This window comes from Chelonia mydas, chromosome 11, assembly GCF_015237465.2.
Source record: "Chelonia mydas isolate rCheMyd1 chromosome 11, rCheMyd1.pri.v2, whole genome shotgun sequence".
Taxonomy (NCBI): domain Eukaryota; kingdom Metazoa; phylum Chordata; order Testudines; family Cheloniidae; genus Chelonia; species Chelonia mydas.
The window spans coordinates 11,103,070-11,124,176 of record NC_051251.2 but is presented as its reverse complement, the minus strand read 5'-3'; the positions used below and the strand labels follow the sequence as shown (position 1 = coordinate 11,124,176).

Genomic DNA, 21,107 nt, shown 5'->3' with positions numbered 1-21,107 from the left:
TTGTTAAATCCGGCATGCTACTGGAGAACTCACCAGTGCCGAGTGGAGCAATTACTTCCTATATCTTTCTTAAACACTCCTGTTAATACATCCCAGAATTATATTTGTCTTTTTCATTACAGCATCACATTGTTGGATCATGTTCAATTTGTGATACCCTTTAACTCCCAGATCCTTTGCTGCAGTACTACTGTCTAGTCAGTTATTCCCCATTTTGTAGATGTGCATTCGATTTTTCCTTCTTCAGTGTAATACTTTGCACTTGTCTGTATTGAATTGCATCTTGTTGATTTCAGACTGAGTCTCTTGTTTGTCACGGTCATTTTGAATACTGTCCTCTAAAGTGCTTGCAACCCCTCCCAGCCTGGTATCATCCACAAATTTTATAAGCATACTCTCTACTCCATTATTCAAGTCATTAATGAAAATGTTGACTAGTATGGTCCTACCAGACCTAAGATAGACCCCTGTAAGACCCCTAGATGTGGCCTCCCAGTTTGACAGCAGACCATTGATAACAACTCTTTAAGTACAGTCTTTCAACCGGTTGTGCATTCACCTTATAGTATTTTAATCTGGACCACATTTCTCTAGTTTCTTCATGCACTAGTTTTCAGATGCACCCTTTCATGTGCATGCTTATCCTCCAAATGGCTGAAGGGAAGAAAGACTGATCAACAAAAATGATTAGGGGTATGGAACAGCTTCCATATGAGGTGAGATTAATAAGACTGGGACTTTTCAGCTTGAAAAGAGACGACTAAGGGGAGATATGATTGAGGTCTATAAAATCATGACTGGTGTGGAGAAAGTAAATAAGGAAGTGGTATTTACTCCTTCTCATAACACAAGAACTAGGGGTCACCAAATGAAATTAATGAGGCAGCAGGTTTAAAACAAACAAAAGAAAGTAATTCTTCACACAATGCACAGTCAACCTATGGAACTCTTTGCCAGAGGATGTTGTGAAGGCCAAGACTATAACAGGGTTCAAAAAAGAACTAGATAAGTTCATGGAAGATAGATCCATCAATGGCTATTAGCCAGGATGAGCAGGGATGCTAACCCATTCTGTGAAGTGTCCCTAGCCTCTGTTTGCCAGAAGCTGGGAATGGGCAACAGGGGATGGATCACTTGACGATTACCTGTTCTGTTCATTCCCTCTGAAGCACCTGGCATTGGCCACTGTTGGAAGACAGGATACTGGGCTAGATGAACCATTGATCTGACCCAGGGTGGCCATTCTTATGTTCTTATGATCCTAGAATAGATAGCACGATCATTACATGTAGTGTAGTTGCCCTGAAATATGTATCCCAAATTGTAGCAGTGCCAGTTAATGTGTCAGAGTAGTTGATGGAGCCAAATTTAAAATGCTAGATGATTTCCAGTAGTAAAAGTAACTAATGCAAAATGACCTAACCAGTTTAAAAAGATAAGCTGACTTTAATAAATAATAAACAAACAGCACACTGGCAGTGTCATAAAACTAACAGGAGTGCTCCGAGTGACTATCCTTACCAATTAGCCTAGTAAAAACATTGATGTTGGGCATATTGTTTGCTACAGACTACTACTTACTCTCACTTATTTACCTCTAACCGTTTGCCCAAATTAATTAAATTGTTTATTGTGAACAATGATAATTTTATTATGCCAAATTAGCTTTCCCTTTTCTCATTACTTAATCATTTGTTACAATCAAATACCATGGTTTTAATTTTCATGCAGTTGGATGCGCTTTACTGTGTTTTATAACTCATTAAATCTCAATGTGTCTAGGGTTTTGTTGAGTTTGCTGTACTGTGCACGTTGATGCTCAGTTTCCAGTAACACATACTGTTTATATTCATGGCTTGTGTTGCCATTGTGATGGTGATAGGGTTTGTGTTTCTTCCCTTGCAAGATCTGTGTTATGGCTGGGATGCAAATGTTTTGAAATAGAACATGATCATTTTTCTTTGTGTTAGTAATACTGGTGATTTACTTTAGCATTTCAAATATTCTTGCATTTAAAAAGAAGCGTGGCCACATTAAACCCATCCTCCGATAACTCCGCTGGCTTCTCATTTGTATAAGGCTCCAGTTTAAAAACTTGCTGTGGAAGGGCAGGTAGGTGTTGGTTTGGGTTTTTAAAAAAAAACAAAAAAAAACTTGAATAGAGTTGCTCCCCCTCCCCCCTCATTGACCTCACCTCTTTCTATTCCTCTCTTCGTTGCTTTGATTTCCAGATGGATTCTCTGCCTCATGTCTCAGGCTCCTGGTTCAAGAGCCTTCTCCTCTATGATGCCTGCCATCTGGAAGAGCTGTCCTATGTCTTCTGACTCATTGACTCTCTCTTTATGTTGAAATCTGAGCTCAAAATGTGTCTTCTCTCTTGCCTGTGTCTCTTAATCATTCTCTCTCTCTGTTTAGTTGTACTCCTGCTGTTGCTCTGTGATGTAACCCTGGAAAGCATTTGAGGATGGTGTCAGTATATAAGATATAAATTACCAGCCAGATCTTGCAGTCCAGGACATCACTGGGAGTTTTGTCACTGATTTCAATGGGAGTAGGAGCTGAAGTTGTATTGTGTTGTGTTATAGGATAAATGAAAATATACTCTGGAAAAAAGGCAATGAATTTTAAGTAATAAAACACTGGGTAGTGCACCTTGTGGATCATCGAGTTAAAACCAACTTAAGAACAAAGGGCTTTAGCCATATAAAAAATGCAATAACTTTTCTTCTCCCCAGTATTCCCCCAGAAATAAGCAATTTACCATCTCTTATAGTTACGTAAAAATAAGGGGAAAACTCAAGCCCTGGTCAGTGTAGACCCCCACTATGAGATTAGCATGAGATCAGTGATGATGCAGAAACTACCTCCAGAACATTAAAGCCATTTCTGCATTTTAATTACCTGTTTAGATTATATTTTTTGCACAGCAATTGCCTTCCAGATGTGCTAACAGTCTCCGCTCCCAGTGAAGTCATCAGGACCTGTGGCAGCTGATCATCTATGAAATTCAGGCCATACATTAACTGTGGTCAATTACTACCATTCTCCCCACTCAGCCTTCACTAATGGCATCAATGGCATTTTTAAACCAATAAACTCTTCATCCCTTGAGATTTATAGCTAAAACCCTCATTTTGTTTAGCCTTTATTGTCAACAACTCTATTCGTCCCAAAATTTCAATGCTGGTTGACTCTTGGTCTGTGAAGGGGCATGACTGCAGTGTCTTGCACTCATTGATGTGTAAGCATAGTCCACTTTCACCTGTAGGAAAATGCCTCATTTGATGAATCCTGCAAAATAATTGGCTTGACTTTTGCTTTCCAATAGAGATGCCCCTGCCATCCTCCTTGAACAAAACACCTTTATTTTCTAAGGGCAGCCTGAAATAAAGCAGCACTAAGTAAATGGCACCAGACAAAGAAAGGGTGGGAAATGGGCGAGTGGGGTGGAATTAAGACACAAAGGCTCCTTTTTTCCCTCGGAATAACTTGGCATAATTACAGTAATTCCTCTTTCAATTCTACGTCCCACAAATCTGATCAACCATTTGGGGGGAATTTCTGGTAGATTTCATTCTAAAGAGAAGCTCTGACTCTGCCTGCGGGATGATGATATGTGGTCTGTGTTGTGTAGGAGTGGGAGGTCAGACTAGATAATGATAATAGTCCTAAATTGTGACCTATAAATCTAGTCCACCCCAAAAAACGGTTCAGAGAATGTTGCAGTTTCAAAGTCAAGCACACAAAACTTTAATGCCAGAACGAAGGCTGCCCATTCCCCTTCAATTCATCCCCCTTGTGTGTTTGCATCATCATGCAGTCTTTAATTATGTGATCACTTGCTATTTTTTCACAGGACCCTGCTTCATTCAGTACACTGGAAGGGTGGTGCTCTGGGGATGAATCGGGTCTAGAGCAGTGGTCCCCAAACTGTGGGGCGTGCCCCCGTAAGGGGATGCAGAGGGATGTTTGGGGTGGGGGGAGGGGAGTGCTGTACTTCCAGCCCGGCTCCCAAACCAACTCCGCCCCAGCTTTGCTCCTCCCCCAACCCTGTTCAGCCCCAAGTCCTGCTCCGCCTCCAGGCCCAGCCCTGCCTTCACTCCCTCTCTGACCCCAGACCAGCTCCATCCCCAGCAATATCTCCAGTCTGCTCCCAGACGGGCTTTGCCCTCATTCCCTCTCCTCTCTGAGCTGGAGCACCTTCCCCATCCCTAGTTCCACCCCCAGCTCTGCCTTCTGCCCAAGCTCCACTGCTGAGGAAGCCTTGGTTGCACAGTAATGGAGGAGGAAGGCGCAGACAGATTCCATTACTGGTAAGAGGGGGCACGACTGAAAAAGTGTAAGCACCACTGGTTTAGAATGGAGGAGGTTGTTGGCTGTAGAAAGCTGCTTCATTTGTTGCAGAAGTTGGAAGGTGTCCATTGAATGAGGCAGGGGGTGGGAGGAATGGAAAGGATGATTTCATGGTTAAGGCAGTTGAATGCTGCCCTGGAGAGCTGGATTCTATTCCTGCCTCTGCCACAGAGTTCCTATGTGATGCTGGGCAAGTCACATAAACCCAGCTTTACACAGGTGGTCATTAACTGCATGTTCCTTGTTTTCTGTGTGCCCATCTTGAGACACCTCTGCCCAACCCAGAAGAGGTGCTGACGCTCATGAGTACAGTTGAATTTGATTGGATCTGTGCTTTCAACATATAATGTGCTATAGAAATGCTAAATACTTGGAAAATCAGAGCCTAGGTGTCTCAAGTTGGGACCCCTCAATTAGTAAACACTTTTAGCAGTTTTGTCTTTAATCTCTCTGTGCCTCAGTTCCCCCTCTGTACAAAGAGGGATAATAACATCTAATCTCAAAGTGTTGTGAAGTTAAATTAATTAATGTTTGTTAACCCATTGTACACTATTGTGACAGCACCAGGAAGAAATTCATAATTTTGTATTCGGTGCACAGTTTGAATGATGTGCAATCAGTAAGTCCTGGGCCACATGTAGGAGGATAAAAAGAAATATTGAATAACTACTCATTCATCGAGTGAGATGGGGTCCTATGGAAAAAATAGTATGTGAACATCTAATTAAACACAGTATCATAATGCATATGCACAACAGAGCCAAACTGATGTTGCACAGGCAATCTTAAGGCTAGTATTTCCTAACTTTTGAGTGCTTGACTTTACCAACCAGAACATGCAGAAGAAAAATGCTGCTTTTACCTATCTTAATTTAAATGGAACAAGAACAAAAACAGTTTCCTTACCTTGTCAATTTTTTTTTAAACTTTCCCTTTTCTTAGTAGTTTACATTTAACACAGAACTGTACTGGGGTCTCTGCTTCTGTCTGATTGCCTACTTCTGGTTCCAAATGAGGTGTTCGGTTGACTGGTCACTTCATAACTCTGGTGTTTGTAACTGTGAGGTTCTAGTGTATATCCCTTGAAGGGTTTAATCTAGTGTTACACTATAGCACAGCTGTCCAGAATTCAGCCAGAGGGCCAGATGTGGAATCCTAAAATAGGGGCCATAGCTGCTCTCTTCTTGTAACTTCAGCATGAGGACCAAGGTGACAAAATGGCATCTTTAATTCATCAGAGTTCAAACAAAAAGCAATTTTTACTCATCTAGCAAAGGTTGCAAGTTGAAGGCAATGTTGATCTTGTAGGCATTTAGTTTCAATTGGAAAAGATAAATTTGTGTGCAAATCAGCAATGAAGCCCTCTGAAAACTACTCCATTTTCAGTGAAAAGATTATCAGGATTAGCTCTTGTGGAGTGTCCATTACCTACCTGACATGATGGCCATGGGGACCATTAGTTATTATTGTGTGCATATTAGCATTAGCACTGACCCTAATTTCAGAATCATTAGAGTAATCTCTCTGTGTGAGAGACAGCCACCATACTGCCCAAGTGGTGACGCTACGTGAGGCGTTATGCATAGTATCTCCAGGAATGCCTAGAAGAGCACAGTGAGCAGTAGCACTAGCTGTGCTGTAGGTGTAATGTCATTTATGTAGTGTGCACAGGCCCACACAATGGGATCTGAGCAAGATAAGGACTTCATCGTTTGCTCCCTAGTGAAATTTTACCAGTTTTCCTCCCATCCCAATCAAGGGAAAATAGGCTTGAGAATTATATTGAATATAGGGCCATTTAAATGCTTTTGTGTCTTGTACTGGTGCCTAACAGAGTATTCCTGTCTTGAAAAAAGTAAATAACAGTATGAAAGTAGTTTTCATGTAGCTCTTCAGCCCACAGAAAGATTAGTTTTTTTGCCAGCATAAGAATCAGATATTTTCCAATTTTTATAATGAGCCAGTTCTAATAATACATGCTCATGGTCCAAAAATACAACACAAGATTAAAATGTACAAGGTCTTCAAGGGAGATCTGTGGTTGCTTAGGAAACTATACATGCATCTCAATAGATCTTTAATTTTTGGTTTATTTTAATTGTATTCCTTTGTTTTAACTTGTTTGCAAATGATATGAAAGCTTGATTTATTAAATGTTTCCTTATCATTTTTTTAAAATCCCAAACCACATTTTGATTCAGGCATGTTTGGCACCCTGTTTTTTCTCTTCCTTATTGTGTTTGAACTTCAACATCTGCCCGATCAAAATTATTTCATGCAGTGTGGTCAGATATTAGAGTTGAAATATGGAAGGGAAATGAGAAAACAGGGTGCAAATGTGCCTGAACCAAAATGTGCTTCAGCATTTTCAAAATACTCATGACATTTTTTTTGCCACTTTTGCACTACTTCATGTCCTAGGATGTTATGGGAAGATATCCCTGAAAATATGCCCCCTGCAGTTTGGCTAGAGCAGCAGCTCTTGGGGAGTAACAAATGAGAGATCTCCGGTAGCAAATAATGAGATGGTTGTAATGTGGCATCTCACTCTGCTTTGTGAGATGCCACAACGGCCTAAACAGCACGTCTGTAATATTGAGACCCAACTGGATCAAATCCTGGAGGGATAACTCATCTTTTTTCCAAGGTAGAATAATTTAGTTTCATGTCTGTTTGTGTGGTGCAGTTTAGGGGTCTTTCGGATGAAATCTTAACAGGCTTAGTCTTATTTGCTTTATACGGATGCTAAAGATCCTGTGACGCTTCTTGTAACAGAAGTGGTTTGCCCCAGTGTTTTGGGCAAGAATGTCCTCCCCTCCCTTCTTGTTTTGCAGCAGCACTCTGCGCTACCAGGTTGCTGCCCTCCATCCTCAGTGGTGACAGTGTATCAGGGGTACTGTGTGTGAATAGTTTTGTATAGTGCTTTTGGGACCATTCAGAATGGAAGATGCTATGTAAAAGTGAAATATTATTTATGTAAGTTTTTCAGAAATCAGACCAAAAACCTAGAAGTGAGAAAAGGAAGCTAAGAAGGCTGGGCTATAAGAAAACTGCAGACTTCCCTCGCTGGTGTATAAAGAACAGAGATCAGCTATGACATTCCATGGTTCTGGAGCAGTGTGTTCTAGTGGGTTAGAAAAGGGGACTGGTAATTAGGACTTTTGGGTCCTGTTCTTCACTGTGCAACTTCAAGCATTTTACTCAGCCTTGTTGTGCCTTGCTTTACCCGTCTACACAATTAGTATAACTCCTGCCTCGCAGGGAGTGTTGTGGCACTTAGCATCTGTTAAGCATTGTAAGGTCTCTGGCTACAATGTATGAGCAGAGTACTGTTGTTATTATTGCAGTAGTAATGGATCTGGGTTGTACACAAGAAAACCAGACCATTAAAGCTGTGTGAGAGGTGGGACAAGGAGATTAGATTTAGACATTACAGGAAAAACCTCAATTTCTTATGGGGGGCAGGAAAGTGGACAAAGGAGTGTGGCTTTTCTGAGTGGAGCCTGCAGAAATGGGACAAGGAGGGAAATTACCAAGAGTGCACTCTGTTGGACAGTTGAGGAAAAGGATCGATACCAGCCATGAATGAAGACACTTGCATGACTCCCAGCCTGTGTGTTCTTCTTGAGAAGTTAACTAGCTGATTAGAATTTAGGCAACAATATAATAATTTAATGGCACCTGTGTCTGTATCTTTCTTTTTTTTTTTTCCATAGCATCCTCTTTGCAGACATAGAAGGGTTCACCAGCCTGGCCTCCCAGTGTACAGCTCAGGAGCTGGTCATGACGCTGAATGAGCTCTTTGCCAGATTTGATAAGCTTGCAGCTGTAAGTTTTCTATTATAATTCTGATTTTGGTTCCTGTTACACGATTGACATACTGCACCGGTTCACTAGATTTCTAACATTCACTGCCCTAAAAGGCAAGTTATTACAAACATGAAATGAAGTTTCATACTTCTCCATCTCTTTCTTTTTTCTTTTTCTTTTTGTAGGAAAATCACTGTTTACGTATAAAGATCTTGGGTGATTGCTATTACTGCGTGTCTGGATTACCAGAAGCAAGAGCTGACCATGCACACTGCTGTGTTGAAATGGGAATGGACATGATAGAGGCTATCTCGTAAGTAGCAGATTCCCCAAGGAGAGAAATTTATTCCATCTCTTAATGCATGAGGTAGCTAGCTCATTGAGCTAGAGGCCAGCAGAGAGAGGATATATTTGGGACCAGCACTGGCACACAAATGCACCTGACAGTAGAAAGACGGAAGCCTGATTCCACTAGAACCATCTGGGGCATCTAAAATGCTTCCCCTCCCCGCAACTGGTGTAGGTCATCCTAGGCATGAAAGGTGTCAGTCCCAAAAGAGAATTTTTCAGCAAGGAAGAGGCATGTGAAAAGAGGGTTTCTAATGGAAATCTGTCTGTAACCTTTGTAGACCGCTGGTCATTCTGCAGTAGCTTGCCCCTTTGCTTCTTAAAGGGAAAATTCTGCCTACTAACCTGATTTGAAAAAGGCCCAATAGGCTGCAGATGTAACGTGTAGGGGGAGGAAAGGCTAGGACAGGATTTTGGTGAAGCTACATGAGGACAATATGATATAGGCCTGTGCACCAGAAAGGGTCCAGCCACACCAACTTAGAGGGCGGTTAAGATCAGGGCACTGAAGGATGCTGCTGGTGCCACAACCATGGACGCCGCTGCAAGCCTGAGGGTGCTGTAGCAGCTGCAGAGTGTGTACTTGGGATGGGGAAAGAGGATCGTATCCTCACAACTGCCACAGATCACCCTTTCATCCACCCTGTGCCAAGTCATCTTCCTGAAGATGGGCACAAGACCAGAGGATTTGTTTATTGGTGGGTGGACAGCTTCTTTCAGATTAATTACTTAGCAGCAAACAGTTGGGCTTGGCTGTTTATTCACAGATAAGCAGCCTGACGCTTCATTGCCTTGTTTTCAGTTGTTTACACTGCACTGAGCGAGTGTATAAAGCCAACGGGTCAGAACAGTAGCGTTCAACACCTGCTTTGCCGTCCCTGTGCATAGGCAAAAGTAACTACACATGGGGCAAGGCCCAGCAATGATAAAGTCTGTTTTACAATGTTCAAGAGATCTTTGTAACTGTTAATAAATCTGAACATTTTCCCTGTGTTCCTTAGAGTAGGTGGAGGTTGGGGGAGGCAGGGGGAGTGAGAACAGAAAATCACTTATTCCCGATTTAGCAAAGAATCAGATTGTTAAATGCCTTTCATCCCATACAAAGTGGGAGGCAAGCTTTAAAGGTAGAGGAGGAGTTATTTGTAAACCCTAGGGTACTAGCAGCCCAAGGTATTTTTTTCAAGGCAAGGTGGGTTGCAATTCAATAAAGAAGCCTAGACTCTTCAGGCTTCATAGGGTACGTCTACCCTGCAATTAAACACCTGCAGCTGGCCCGTGTCAGCTGACTCAGGCTCATGGGGCTCAGACAGGGTTATAAAACTTTGCTGTGGACACCCGCCTCTGGGTCCCAGAATCCAGGCTCCAGCCCCAGCCATCTACACTGCAGTTTTGCAGCCCCACAGCCCAGCTGACGTGGGCCAGCTGCAGGTGTTTAACTGCAGTGTAGACATACCCTAAGTGTTACTCAGCTGGGCGGTGGGTTTACAAAGCAATCTGTCAAGAGCTATAGATTCTTTCAAGCCACTCACGGTAGAAAGTGAGACCTTTGCTGTTAAATGTAATAGACCTAGTGTTTTCTTGGTAGTGCAAGTTGTTGGAAATTATTCCTTTTAGCATTTAATAAGATGCTGCCTAACCTGCCACTTCTTTGTACTCCACATCAATTCCATGGGATTCTTTACTACAGCCATTGAAAGGAGGTTATTCACAACTCCTTTTATATATATCTCAAAGGTGAAAAGTGCAAGGAAGCAGCATGTAAAAATAAGTGAAGTACACTTATTATATATATATAATAGTCCAGGTATGCATTGTGTATGAGATGAGGAATAGTTGTTGCATACTAGTCTTATAAAGAAGTCTCTTACGTGGAAATGCTGCTTTTCAAACCACATACTTGTGATCTGAAAAATGAGACAAATGTGTGGGTGTTTGTTTATGCCCTTGAAAAAATCCCAATAATAAGGATGTACTGTACCCAGCACAGTAAATACGTACCTTGAGACTTGATCAAGATAAAGTGGAAATTCAATCCAATTTACTGAACTGAAGGAGATGAGAACTGCAGAGCCTTTACATTTCTGTTTTAGATCCTTTAATGCTATAGGAGCTGATCCTGCAAAGGACTGAACACATGTTGGCTCCCAATGGAATCAGAAGGAAATGTGGACACTCACCACATCACAGAATTGGACCTATATTGAGTAGTTCCAGCTCTGAGCAGATCAATTAACATAGGCATAATTGGTTACAAATAAATATTCTCAAAACTAGATAGTGCGGTGCACAGAGGACATGTAAGTACCGCGATGAGTACGTGGAAAGATAGGCTTCTATTTATGTATATATCTTTAAGAAAACAAGAGGAAAAAATAAACAGCCTGTGTTATCAGTTCATTTGGGAGCAATGAGACAAGGTTCAATGATAACATTATGGTAAGTCGAAGTATCAGGCTTTTGCCATTAGAAACATGTCAAGTGTTAGATTGTGAGGTCTTTGGGAGAGGGACCATATCTACCTCTATGTTTGTATAGCTCTTAGGACAATGAGGTCTCAATCCTGATCAGGCTTTTGAGTTGAAAATACCACTTTTATGAACTGCAGTTGGAAACCTTATTAAAGAAAAGAAAAGAATAAACAAATGAAACTGAATTTGGGGCAATTTATTTTATTGACTAGTATATACAACTGCTACTCGTATGTTGCCAGACCTGAGGTTGTGAAGCCCCGTATCAGGTGATTAGGGCAGAATGCACTAGCTTCTTGGAGAATTAACATCTCCCTTTCAATGCTGGCTCCTCCCCGAGATTAGGTTGTCTTTGCAGGAACAGAACAGAGCAATGGTCAGGACGATCGCAGTGAGTAGGATTTGCCTTGTGTACAACAAGACCCTGCGTTTACTGAAAATACAGGATCTGGCCCATAGAATCAACTTCTCAGATTGTTCTCTGTGCCCTGCTCCCCTCTGAACCCCATAGACAAATAAGAGAACTGTCAGGTGAGTTTCTCTGTGAAACATGGGCATTCTGGTAATGATGTGATCCATCAGCAACTATAAGCCACATTTGGCCTTGATGAGGCCATCAGACCCTTCGTAGGTCCCCTCTCCCCCTGAATTCCCAAATAGAATTTCCATGTGAAGAGCTCTTCAAGTAAACTTTTGCCATAAAAAGGAAAAACCCACCAAGTATGACAGTGATCATTTTGGGAGCAAACAGAGGATCCAAGAGCTCATTAAAATGAGAGTCTGAGTGTTTGTAGCTGCCCACTTGGAGTGAGTGCAGAAGATGTGGTTCTGTGGTTTGCGATGGCTGCAGCTTAAAGCTCAGTTCAAGGTTTCCAACTGCAGTGGGTATTTCACACACAGATCAGGTTTCATCCATGGAACACTTGATGCCTGGTGCCATACAGACAAATTACGAGCTCAAAATCATTTCCTTTTTCTCTTTGCAACATGCTATTACTTTTAATGAGGTTCAGAGAGCTGGGAGGTTATGTCCAGTTTTGGTATGGAAATCAAAGACCAAGACTCAGCTTTCACCCTCCCAGAGAATTTTTCCATGAGCTCTGAACTTGCGACCAAGTTGAGAGGACAAGAACTTATTCCAAGGACACCCCTATCTAATTAGTACTTTGCCTGGCTTATCAAAGTGCAGTACAGCCTGTCTGATTTCTGTAGCTAAAGTACTGTGAATGAGCAGCCCTTTGTGTGTATGTTTGAATAATTTCTAGGGAATTGTGTATTTTGCGCTCTGGGATACAGGCACATACTTCCCAGAGACATCCTTCTCTTTCTGCATCTCTTTTCAGATTGGTCCGGGAGGTGACAGGAGTCAACGTGAACATGAGGGTTGGGATCCACAGCGGGAGAGTTCACTGTGGAGTCTTGGGCCTCAGGAAGTGGCAGTTTGATGTGTGGTCAAATGATGTCACGCTAGCCAATCACATGGAAGCCGGAGGTAAAGCAGGGTAAGTTGTTGCTTCACCAAAGCTGTCGTGAGTCAATCCACATGGCAGTTTGCTTTTGACTTGCAGGAGGGTTTTGGTTAGTTTGTTTGTCTGTCATAGGATGAGTGTGGTGCAGAATTTTTAATTTGGGCACTCACTGGCTAGTTTATTTTCTCTCAACCCTACACTTCTGTCCACCATAGGTCTGCAGTCACCCAGGGTGGACATGCCTTATATGCAAAGAATGGAATTCATCCTCATAATAATTCCAGTGAAATTGATGAAGTGACACCTGGGATTAATGTCTCTGTGTGATCCCTATCACAGTGGGTCGTGGTTAGAGGAGGTGTAACCATATGCTAATAAATGTTTGCTGAAGATATCACCTGGTCATCAGAAGGAAATGTTGTTCCTGCTTTGGAACACCCTTCCATAAGAGATCCAAATAAACATACATTTCACTACCTTAAGGACCAATGGAAGACCAACTCCCTGACATAGCTTCCCCATGAGATTATTATTCTGCATATATTTCTACATTTCCTCTCCCCTAGGAGGGAAGAGTAGAAAACATAGATCATCTACTTGATTGCATACCTCTATAAGGCACCTGGATACTACAGTGATTAATGTAGTAAAGCAAGCTAGATGCAGCCGAGTATCCGTGGCATATGACTTTGTAGACCCATGTCTCAGTCATGTGTGTGTAATGTGTTTTGGTTGCTGAGCAAGCATGTCTACTGTGTGTTAGAGCAAGCAAATTGAATGAATAAATGGCTTCCTTACATCCACCGGGACGCTTATTAATGGATGGAAAACTTGGATAATGTGTTTTAACCTAATTCTATGGAAAAATGTCAATGGGCCTGATTTTACTCCCTTTGAAAGGCAAGACAAAACTCCAGGGGATGTCAGCAGCAGCAGCATTGGACCCTGAAATGAGCTATTTTTTCTAGCGCACAGAATCTGTCACTGGCAGGAATTGGCTTACTAGATACGTGATTATTAGAGCTGCCTGATGAACTCCACGATTTGCCTTTTGTCTCATTCAAGGCGAATCCACATTACCAAAGCAACCTTGAATTATCTGAATGGAGACTACGAGGTGGAACTGGGTTTTGGAGGAGAACGCAATGCTTACCTCAAGGAGCACAGTATAGAGACCTTCCTGATTGTACGCTGCAGTCAAAAACGGGTAAGAGCAAACAGACTAATGTATGTTTTAGGTGTTTTTGGCTGGTGGCCACTCCTAACACCTCACAGCAGCCTGAAAGCCAGGCTTCCCTAGCCAGTAGAGGATTCCCTCTATGCCAGGAAGTCCTCCAGTGCCAGAGGTGCAGTGTAACAACTTCTAGCATACCTTCCCTCCTGGCCCCCAGCACAGGTGTGTGTCTGGGGGAAGGCAGGGTATGGCCACCTTTTCACCTCTTCTCACCCCGTTCCTGCCCAAAGCACAGTTTGTCTGTACAAAAGAATCTGACCTTAGTCCCTTTTTTTAACCACATGGGAGATTATTTTGTAACTGAGTTTTATGTTGGTGGAAGCTGGCAAATTATTAGCTTTAGAAAAGCAAAGTTCTCCATCATACCCCTAGCCAGGTACGGCTTCGGCTGCAGCCGTGGAAGCTTTCCCCGCCTGCCCACTAGCGTGCCTCAGACATGAGCTAGCGGGGCACCTTGAATTAGTGACAGTGCTTCACTCCATGGTACATCATTCCTCAGTATGGTTCTGCCAGCCAGGTAATCAGTTAGGGCCTGCTTGGATGGTGGATGCCTGTCCTTGTGGAACAGGACTGAGAGTACCAATTCATTTCCTATAGATCACTTGAACAAGCAGCACAAGGTAACAGCTTTCAGTCACTATTGACTTGAGCTGGCCTCAGGCCATTGTCGTAAGCTACAGTCACTGGTTCTGCTGTGTCTCTCTTCCAACAAAAAGTGGGCTGTGTTGCAACTAGTCTCTATAACCAGCGTGTGTCCAGATTATGACTGATTTTAAGGTCAGAAAGGACTACCTTGATCGTCTAATTTCACCTGCTGCATAACATAGACCATGATATGTCACCCAGTATTTCGTTCGTCAGGCTCCAAGCACCAGTGGATGCTATGTATGCTATCCGAAGTTCTTACCAGCTTGTAGCGATGGGCCTGGATCAAAACCCAGTTTTTTAGTTACCCTTAATCTGAGACTAATCAAAACTCTACTGTAGATTTGAAACCCCCTGAGCATCTGAAAAATTATGAACTGGATCTGAATGTTTATTTTGCAGCTGTCTCCAGGTCCATAATGGAACCCAGCAAAACACTATTTCAGAGCAACCTCAAACTTTGGAACATCTATTCTAACTCACAGAGGAAAGAATCATAGAATCATAGAATATCAGAGTTGGAAGGGACCTCAGGAGGTCATCTAGTCCAACCCCCTGCTCAAAGCAGGACCAATCCCCAATTAAATCATCCCAGCCAGGACTTTGTCAAGCCTGACATTAAAAACTTCTAAGGAAGGAGATTCTACCACCTCCCTAGGTAACGCATTCCAGTGTTTCACCACCCTCCTAGTGAAAAAGTTTTTCCTAATATCCAACCTAAACCTCCCCCACTGCAACTTGGGACCATTACTCCTTGTCCTGTCATCTTCTACCACTGAGAATAGTCTAGAACCATCCTCTTTGGAACCACCTCTCAGGTAGTTGAAAGCAGCTATCAAATCCCCCCTCATTCTTCTCTTCTGCAGACTAAACAATCCCAGTTCCCTCAGCCTCTCCTCATAAGTCATGTGTTCCAGACCCCTAATCATTTTTGTTGCTCTTCGCTGGACTCTCTCCAATTTTTCCACATCCTTCTTGTAGTGTGGGGCCCAAAACTGGACACATTACTCCAGATGAGGCCTCACCAATGTCGAATAGAGGGGAACGATCACGTCCCTCGATCTGCTGGCTATGCTCCTACTTATACATCCCAAAATGCCATTGGCCTTCTTGGCAACAAGGGCACACTGTTGACTCGTATCCAGCTTCTCGTCCACTGTCACCCCAGGTCCTTTTCCGCAGAACTGCTGCCTAGCCATTCGGTCCCTAGTCTGTAGCAGTGCATTGGATTCTTCCGTCCTAAGTGCAGGACCCTGCACTTATCCTTGTTGAACCTCATCAGATTTCTTTTGGCCCAATCCTCCAATTTGTCTAGGTCCCTCTGTATCCTATCCCTACCTGCCACCGTATCTACCACTCCTCCTAGTTTAGTATCATCCGCAAATTTGCTGAGAGTGCAATCCACACCATCCTCCAGATCATTTATGAAGATATTGAACAAAACCGGCCCCAGGACCAACCCTTGGGGCACTCCACTGGATACCGCCTGCCATCTAGACATGGAGCCATTGATCACTTCCCGTTGAGCCTGACAATCTAGCCAACTTTCTACCCACCTTATAGTGCATGACTGTCTTGTGTTAAAGCACAGGACTATTAGTCAGGACATCTGAGTTCTGTTCCCAGATCTGCCTTAGTCTTGCTGTCTTACCTTGAAGAAATCACTTGACCTATTTGTGCCTCAGTTTCTCCTTCTGTAAAATGGGAATGTTGATAAACATGGGCATTATGAGGTTAAATGCATTGCTGGTGACATGCTTCAATAACATGATCAATGACCACTATGCCTATACAAAATTAGCTTGAGATCATCACTTGCAGTTACATTCTCTCAGGAAGGGAAGCAAGCCTCAAATCGTCTTAATGCAAAAAAAGGAAGAAAATCGATTCTCATCCTCTGAGGAGATAAGCTAATGTTTTGGTATCTATCTACCCAAGAGAGAAACCTCATTAATTATGGTCAATCTTCAGAAGATTATTAGAGTTTGCAGGGCAAGATCGTTATGTCCCACACACCATGGCCTGTCAGTGGGCAGTTCAAGCCACTTGAGATATTTACACTTTACCCTCTTCACTGCTGCAAAACACACTTTTGGTGAGGGCCTATGTCCAGGGGAGGAAAGGTGTATTGATTTGTTACATCAGGAGAACACACTAAGTATCTGGTATGTTCCTGTGAAGATCTGTAGATCTTTGTTGGGACAAGTGGAATGTTGGTACTTCAAAGTATGTTACAACATTCTGCTGCCTCACAGTGGCTGCAGTGGAGACTGCAATAGAATTTTCAAAAGGTGTGATCCAAAGCACTCTCCGCGTTTGCCTTGTTATTCAGCAAAGACTGTCTTGTGGTGGAGTGGGACTCAAGAGTTCTGGGTTCGGTTACTGGTTCTCCAGCAGACTTCCTGTGTGATTCTCTGCCTAAGTCCCCTGTGGGTTTAATACTTCATTTCTTCCACCCTTTTCCTGTCTTGTCTATTGGACTCTAAGCTCTCTTACTATGTATTGGTATAGAACATTGCACAATGGGGCCCTGGTCTTAGTTGGGACCTCTCGGCTCTAAAGTAATGTCGCTGCTAATAGTACTCTGCACCTCAGGGTCCCAAAGGACTTAATATTAAGACTTGCAATATCCATGTGGCTTAGGAAGTTACTATACTTAAACTGGGCATGAAGAAGTGACTTACCCAAAGGTCACAAAGACTAGTGTCAGAGTCCAAGAGAAGAGAGGTGTCCTGAGTTCTAGGCCTCACAGTTCCAGCTTCCTCACTCTTACAGTTCACTAGTTTGTAACTGAAGCCCTGAGCTGGAATCTTTTACAGCTCTCTGCCCAAATTTAAATACCTATTTTAATAGAATAAAAAGCTATCAGAAGTGAAAAGCATTTTCCCTTTCTCCACCCCCACCCTTCTTAATATTTTGCAGAAGTAAAGATGGACAAGGTACCACTGTTTTACCTTTGCTTCCATTCCCTCTATTTTTATCTGCTTTCTTGTGTATGATTTATTTAGTGAGGTTTTTATTGGAGTCTGTTCCAATAACCTCCATAAAATGTTCATCTGACTTAGTAATGGGTTCCTGTGCATCGTGTCTGGGTTCCTGTTAGTCGCACACTGTTTATAGAGTTCTCATAACAAAGCTGAGTATGTATCGCGTTGTGGCCCAGGGTAGCAATGTATTTCATATTGGCTAAAGATGTAAATCCTCTGTTTTTTTCACCTAAACCAGGAACAGCAGATGTAGTGGCAGGGCAAACTTCCCTCACCCTCCACTGCTCCACACAATGTACCTCACCTCTGATCTTCAAGCTCCTTCCAGGGGTGAGAGTGTAGGTCTGTTTAAATCCTGGGTCTTTCTGCCAAGAAGGGTTGTTTTTGGTGAACCACACTTCATTGGACAGTTCGGTCACTTGGGGCCTGATTTCTGCAAGGTGGTGAACCCTTTCAAAACCCAGTTCAAGTGGAGCTGGTGGCATTCAGCGCCTTACAGCCCAGGATCTCTGTTGTTTGCTCTGTCCATGTAACCCACACCAAGATAGTGTTGGATCTTTGTCCATCTCTAGTAGCTGGTTGACGTAAGAGGTTACTGAATCTGCTACTGTTTCCAGCTAATGACATCAGTCCTTTAGCTTAAGTGATAGAAGCTCATGCTTTTAGCATTGAAGGTCCCATGTTCCAACCCTGATGTCAGCCCAAGCAAGATCAGTTACATCTACATCAGGCTTTGCAAGTCTTATTTATTTTTCTAGAAAGCTATTTTAGTTGCAGTTATCACTGAGAGAGCTGTTTTCATTTTAAGCAGCTTCTAACTTTCTGAAACTATGACCTTTGGAGCTGATATTTTGCATGCTTAGTCTAAGTTTTTTGAAAATCTTGAATTTAAACAGAACTCACCTTTTCATGTTCCGATAAAATCAGTCAGTGGGAGAACAGATTTGCCTGACTTCAGTGGAGGGGCACTCCTTACCCCAGTGATTAATTTGGCCTAGCATGTTTATTTGCATATTCAATCAATCACATATGCAATTATTATGCCAAAAAAACTGGGTAGATACAACTTTACTGTTGACGCAAAATAAAGTAAGGGAATTCACAGTAGTGAGGCCAGAATTTCTGATAATTAAGGTGCACACTTGTGCACCTAATTTACGTAGAGTTACCATGACTGCATTTTCAAATCCATGCAATGAGCCATTTGGATGAGCAATTTCCCAGTTTATGTGGGCACACCTCAATTGTCTGAATAACTAGCCCATAACTCCCACAGACACTGTAACTCAGCATTGTCAGGAGTATAGTTAAGGCATAAAATTAACGGCATACATTGTGATACCAAATTCCACTTACTGTTGCTGTGATGAATCATAACTTTAAATTTTCTGCTGTTTTGTCTGTTTGCATTCTCAGCCGTTAAATGAATTATTTGCATCTACATAGTTTTCTGTTGCATTGATTAAATAGGAGGAATGTAATACTTTTGTGTTCCAGTGACTTGTGTATATATTAGACTAGGTCCTCCTTTGAAAGTAGTTTATTAAAAGGATGCTACCAACTTGAATTTTTTGACATTAACTTGTTAAAAAAATTCTCGTTTCTGATAGAGCAGTCTTTAAATAACATCCACAGAATTGAAAATATACTTTGGGACTTTTCTGCTTTCCCCTTGATGCTTATAAAGATATTTTACTAGCGAAGGGAACAGGCACACCCAAGAGTTTCAAAACCAAAGCGGTTCAGACCCAACCCCCATTTCTTGCCTCTCCCTGCATATATCTGCCTACTGCCTCTTCAGTTTCACTAGCAGCTTTGCTGGTGCTGTTACTGGTAAATGCTTCCTTGCAGAACTTGTGGGAAAGCTGGTTTTTGAGCCCCTGCCCTCCCATGCCTCAGTTAAGTACAGGAGTGATGGTGTTCTGCTATTGCTATTTTCCTCAACCCGGGGGATGTGAAGAAATAGCTAAGGGGACACAAACAGACCTCTATATTGTTCTCCAGAGTCTCCACTTTCATTTGAAAACAAAACAAGTCAACCAACAAACCAACCAACACAAAAACTCCTAGCTCCTAGGGTTGTGAAGAAACCATTCAAAACATAAAGCAAATGTAACAAATGCGCAGATGTCTGCCTGAGTTTGCAGACAACCTGAAACAGTAGCTTCTAAGTGTGACCTTTCCCATTTATTTTAATGGGGTGTGAACTCAGATGCAATGGTGATGCTTTAAACAGCAAGTTGCTAACTATTTCATAGCTCATCAAAGCATGTAAGAAAGGCAAGGATATATAGTATTTCAACCTTAACTATAGCAGAGCTGCTGCTCTGCTATAACAAAGATCTATGCAAGCATTTCTCAAAGTGGGATGGGAGGCGCAAAGGACTACCTGGGGGAGTGTTGAAGATGTATACATTACATTGAGTAGGGCTCTAACACCACATGGTGGGGTTGCAGGTAGTTTCATTTTCCTGAATGGCGGGGCATTAGCTTTCAGAAGTTTGGGAAACACTATGCTAAGAAAGTAAGGCAGGAACTGAACATGACCATCAACTAGAGAGTGAGAATGCTGACTGTCCACAAAGTGCTGCCGAATGTACAAAGTCAACAAACCCTAAAAAAAAAAAAAAGGGGACACGCGTATTTTTCTCACTTCTCTTTCAGTTATACAGAAATGTGGATGTTCCCTGTAATACTAGCAGGTGCACCATTTTCAGAAAGAAATGATGATGGTGGCTCCTTAAGCCTGAAATGGCTCAGTGAGTTCTGGCCATGGCTCCTAGGAAAACAGCTTTCATTCTTCTCTAAATAATGTCCTAGAGCTCCATCCAGCTGAACAAACAAAATTATCATTTATATGTTGTGGATGTAACTCTACTACAACATCTTAGATTTAATGAGTTTCATTGTAACTGAGCAGGCTTCCATTTACATAGGTTTACTGCTGTGATGGAATTGGTCATATATTATTGTCAGAAATACAGTTCACATGTCAGTATGACAGCAAGACAATATAAGGTGCTATCCTATAGCTAAGTTAGGAATATCTATGCTACAGCTTTGACTGCTGGAGCTGCCCCACTGATAACCACAGATCTCAAAAAATCCTACTGTAGATGCAGCCATAGAGTAAAGGTGTTCGATGCAATTGATTGGTCTAAGAAAATCTCAACTATTTCTGTGGTTTTGACATGGTGTTACTGTAGCTCAGTGTGTGGGAAATGGTGATGAGAATTCAATAAAACCTCTGGGGATAAGATTTACGGTCTCTGCAAGCTCATATTTGAAAGTTCCCACAGCAGCTTCTGGAGTTTATCCATGTTAAATTTGAAAAGCTCATTGCTGTCTGAGAATATTGCAGCTCCCATTGTAACAGATAGCACAAAAAGATTAGCAGAATTGAAAGACATTGTCAACAGTTCTTTGTCTCAATCTTTCCCCAGTTTCCTCATGCATTTGATGACGCTTTGTGTATAGTCGGTGCCATTCTGGGGTGCAGTCCAGACCAGTGAGGGGTTGTGTCACCACCTGCCCTGCACCTTAGGGTCCCTCACAATGCTTTGCTGCTGTAGTTCCCAACCTGGGCTGCTCACAAACAGCCAAACAGCATATAGGTCACACCGTGAGTGTCTGTGCATAGCTGCAGTCCTAATCCAGCAGCTCTGACCCAAGCAGCCTGTCAGCAACACACCAGCCACACTCTGGCTTCCAGCAGCCTTGGTTACTACTTGCAGGCTGACCTCAACACACCCTCAGTCTTGAATTTTCCCCCAAGCATGTGTTCTGTGCTGCT

At 42.5% G+C, this 21,107-nt stretch overlaps 1 protein-coding gene across 2 annotated transcripts in view; it reads left to right on the top strand.

The window, feature by feature from the left end:
- The window catches only part of ADCY5 (adenylate cyclase 5), a 331,144-nt gene that overhangs the window by 231,126 nt on the left and 78,911 nt on the right, over window positions 1–21,107 (top strand). For both annotated transcript variants that reach the window (XM_037912014.2, XM_043525548.1), the window contains 4 exons: window positions 8,070–8,181; window positions 8,349–8,476; window positions 12,323–12,481; window positions 13,514–13,655. In XM_037912014.2, coding sequence (XP_037767942.1) covers window positions 8,070–8,181; window positions 8,349–8,476; window positions 12,323–12,481; window positions 13,514–13,655 — 541 coding nt within the window. The remainder of the gene's footprint in view (window positions 1–8,069; window positions 8,182–8,348; window positions 8,477–12,322; window positions 12,482–13,513; window positions 13,656–21,107) is intronic.